Below are 1,320 nucleotides of genomic sequence, written 5' to 3'. Positions count from 1 at the left end.
TTATGTTGTACAGCACCTCGAGTATTGTTCCCCTGTGAATCTAACAATAGTTCAGTACACAGCTTTCAAGACAGGTTTTATACAAATTCAGCAATGACAAACAGTAAATGGTGGAAAACCAATATCTTGTCACTTTACAGTATTATTACTGCTGCTAAGCTGCTTGCCTTAAAGGCATGCAATGATGGCACATACAAACATCACAAAGATCATTCCACATAGAACATGTGAAACTTTACAGAGATTAAACCACAAGTAACAAACGGAAATTGAAATAAATTGGAATTCAATTGTATATAAGTAATAATGTTACTATTGAAATTTCCACACTACTCTCAATAAAGTAATTTCTGTACAAAAATATTTCTGCATAATGTATGATATGTAGAGTTTAACAAAACAACAATATTTATAACATGGTCAAAATGTGTGGTCCGATATGTCTAAGATATCTTTGTTTTAAGACTCTTTTTAAAAGAACTGAAATTAAAATTTACACTGCACATGCTTTAGTTGTAAAACGTGCACAAAAAAGTTAGTTTTTTTCAATTTTTTTTCCCCTCTTGCCACGTAGGTTTATACAAATACAAACACTTGTGCATCAGTGTCTTTTTATAACATTATTAAAACTTAAGAAATAAATTTGAATTCGGACTGATTTTCAGATGTGGAAAAGTTTTTGTTAGGATAAGCAGCTTTTGTCCTCTCCACAGTTCATCCTTGTCCTTCTGTCTGATGCCAGTAACTTGAAGCAGAATCTGGATATAATTAAATCTCGGAAGAAATTAAGCATCCTGTTGCATGGTCCGGTTCCTCATTTTGCTTAGTTAACTGAGTTTTTGTAACAGTTTTTCCTCTGACAAACTGAACTGAACACTAACAGACATCTCTGCAATGAATTGTTCACAACCTTCTTTTGTTACCTGTTTGCAGTAACGGAGGTCTATTCGGCAGATGTTACCACAGCGTTTGAAATAGGTTAGGCACTGGTCAGTGACTTTATTGCAAACTGAAGAAGAAGGACATTATGCAATTTAAATATGACAATGATGTACTGGTAATTCTCAACTTAAAACACGTTATGAAACAGATGAACAGAACTAAATCCAAAGTAATGGGCTGAGTTACAAGAAAAGATCAGACAAGTTTAAGAATTAATCATATTAAATTATGTAAAGTAAAATCAAATGACATGAATGTAAATTAGTTAAATGCTATCTGAAATATACATTGGAGAAAACTTAATACTGATGGATAATTCTAAATATTTATCAAAGTAACATCAAAATATCATAGGTAGAAGAAATCTAATTAAGAGAT

The 1,320-nt window shown here is 31.7% G+C and overlaps 1 protein-coding gene across 2 annotated transcripts in view; it reads right to left on the bottom strand.

Moving 5' to 3' along the window:
- Positions 1 to 59: 59 nt before the first annotated feature.
- LOC109913950 (lysine-specific demethylase 2B) overlaps positions 60 to 1,320 on the bottom strand; it is a 20,394-nt gene continuing 19,133 nt past the window's right edge. For both annotated transcript variants that reach the window (XM_048592962.1, XM_048592963.1), the window contains one exon: positions 60 to 1,009. In XM_048592962.1, the coding sequence (XP_048448919.1) occupies positions 828 to 1,009 (182 nt within the window). In that variant the 3' untranslated portion in view covers positions 60 to 827. The remainder of the gene's footprint in view (positions 1,010 to 1,320) is intronic.

Source organism: Rhincodon typus, unplaced genomic scaffold (assembly GCF_021869965.1).
Source record: "Rhincodon typus isolate 14 unplaced genomic scaffold, sRhiTyp1.1 hic_rhity00002111, whole genome shotgun sequence".
In the NCBI taxonomy this organism is placed as follows: Eukaryota; Metazoa; Chordata; class Chondrichthyes; order Orectolobiformes; family Rhincodontidae; genus Rhincodon; species Rhincodon typus.
Note: the sequence above shows the minus strand (reverse complement) of the source record. Positions and strands in the feature narration are given on the sequence as shown.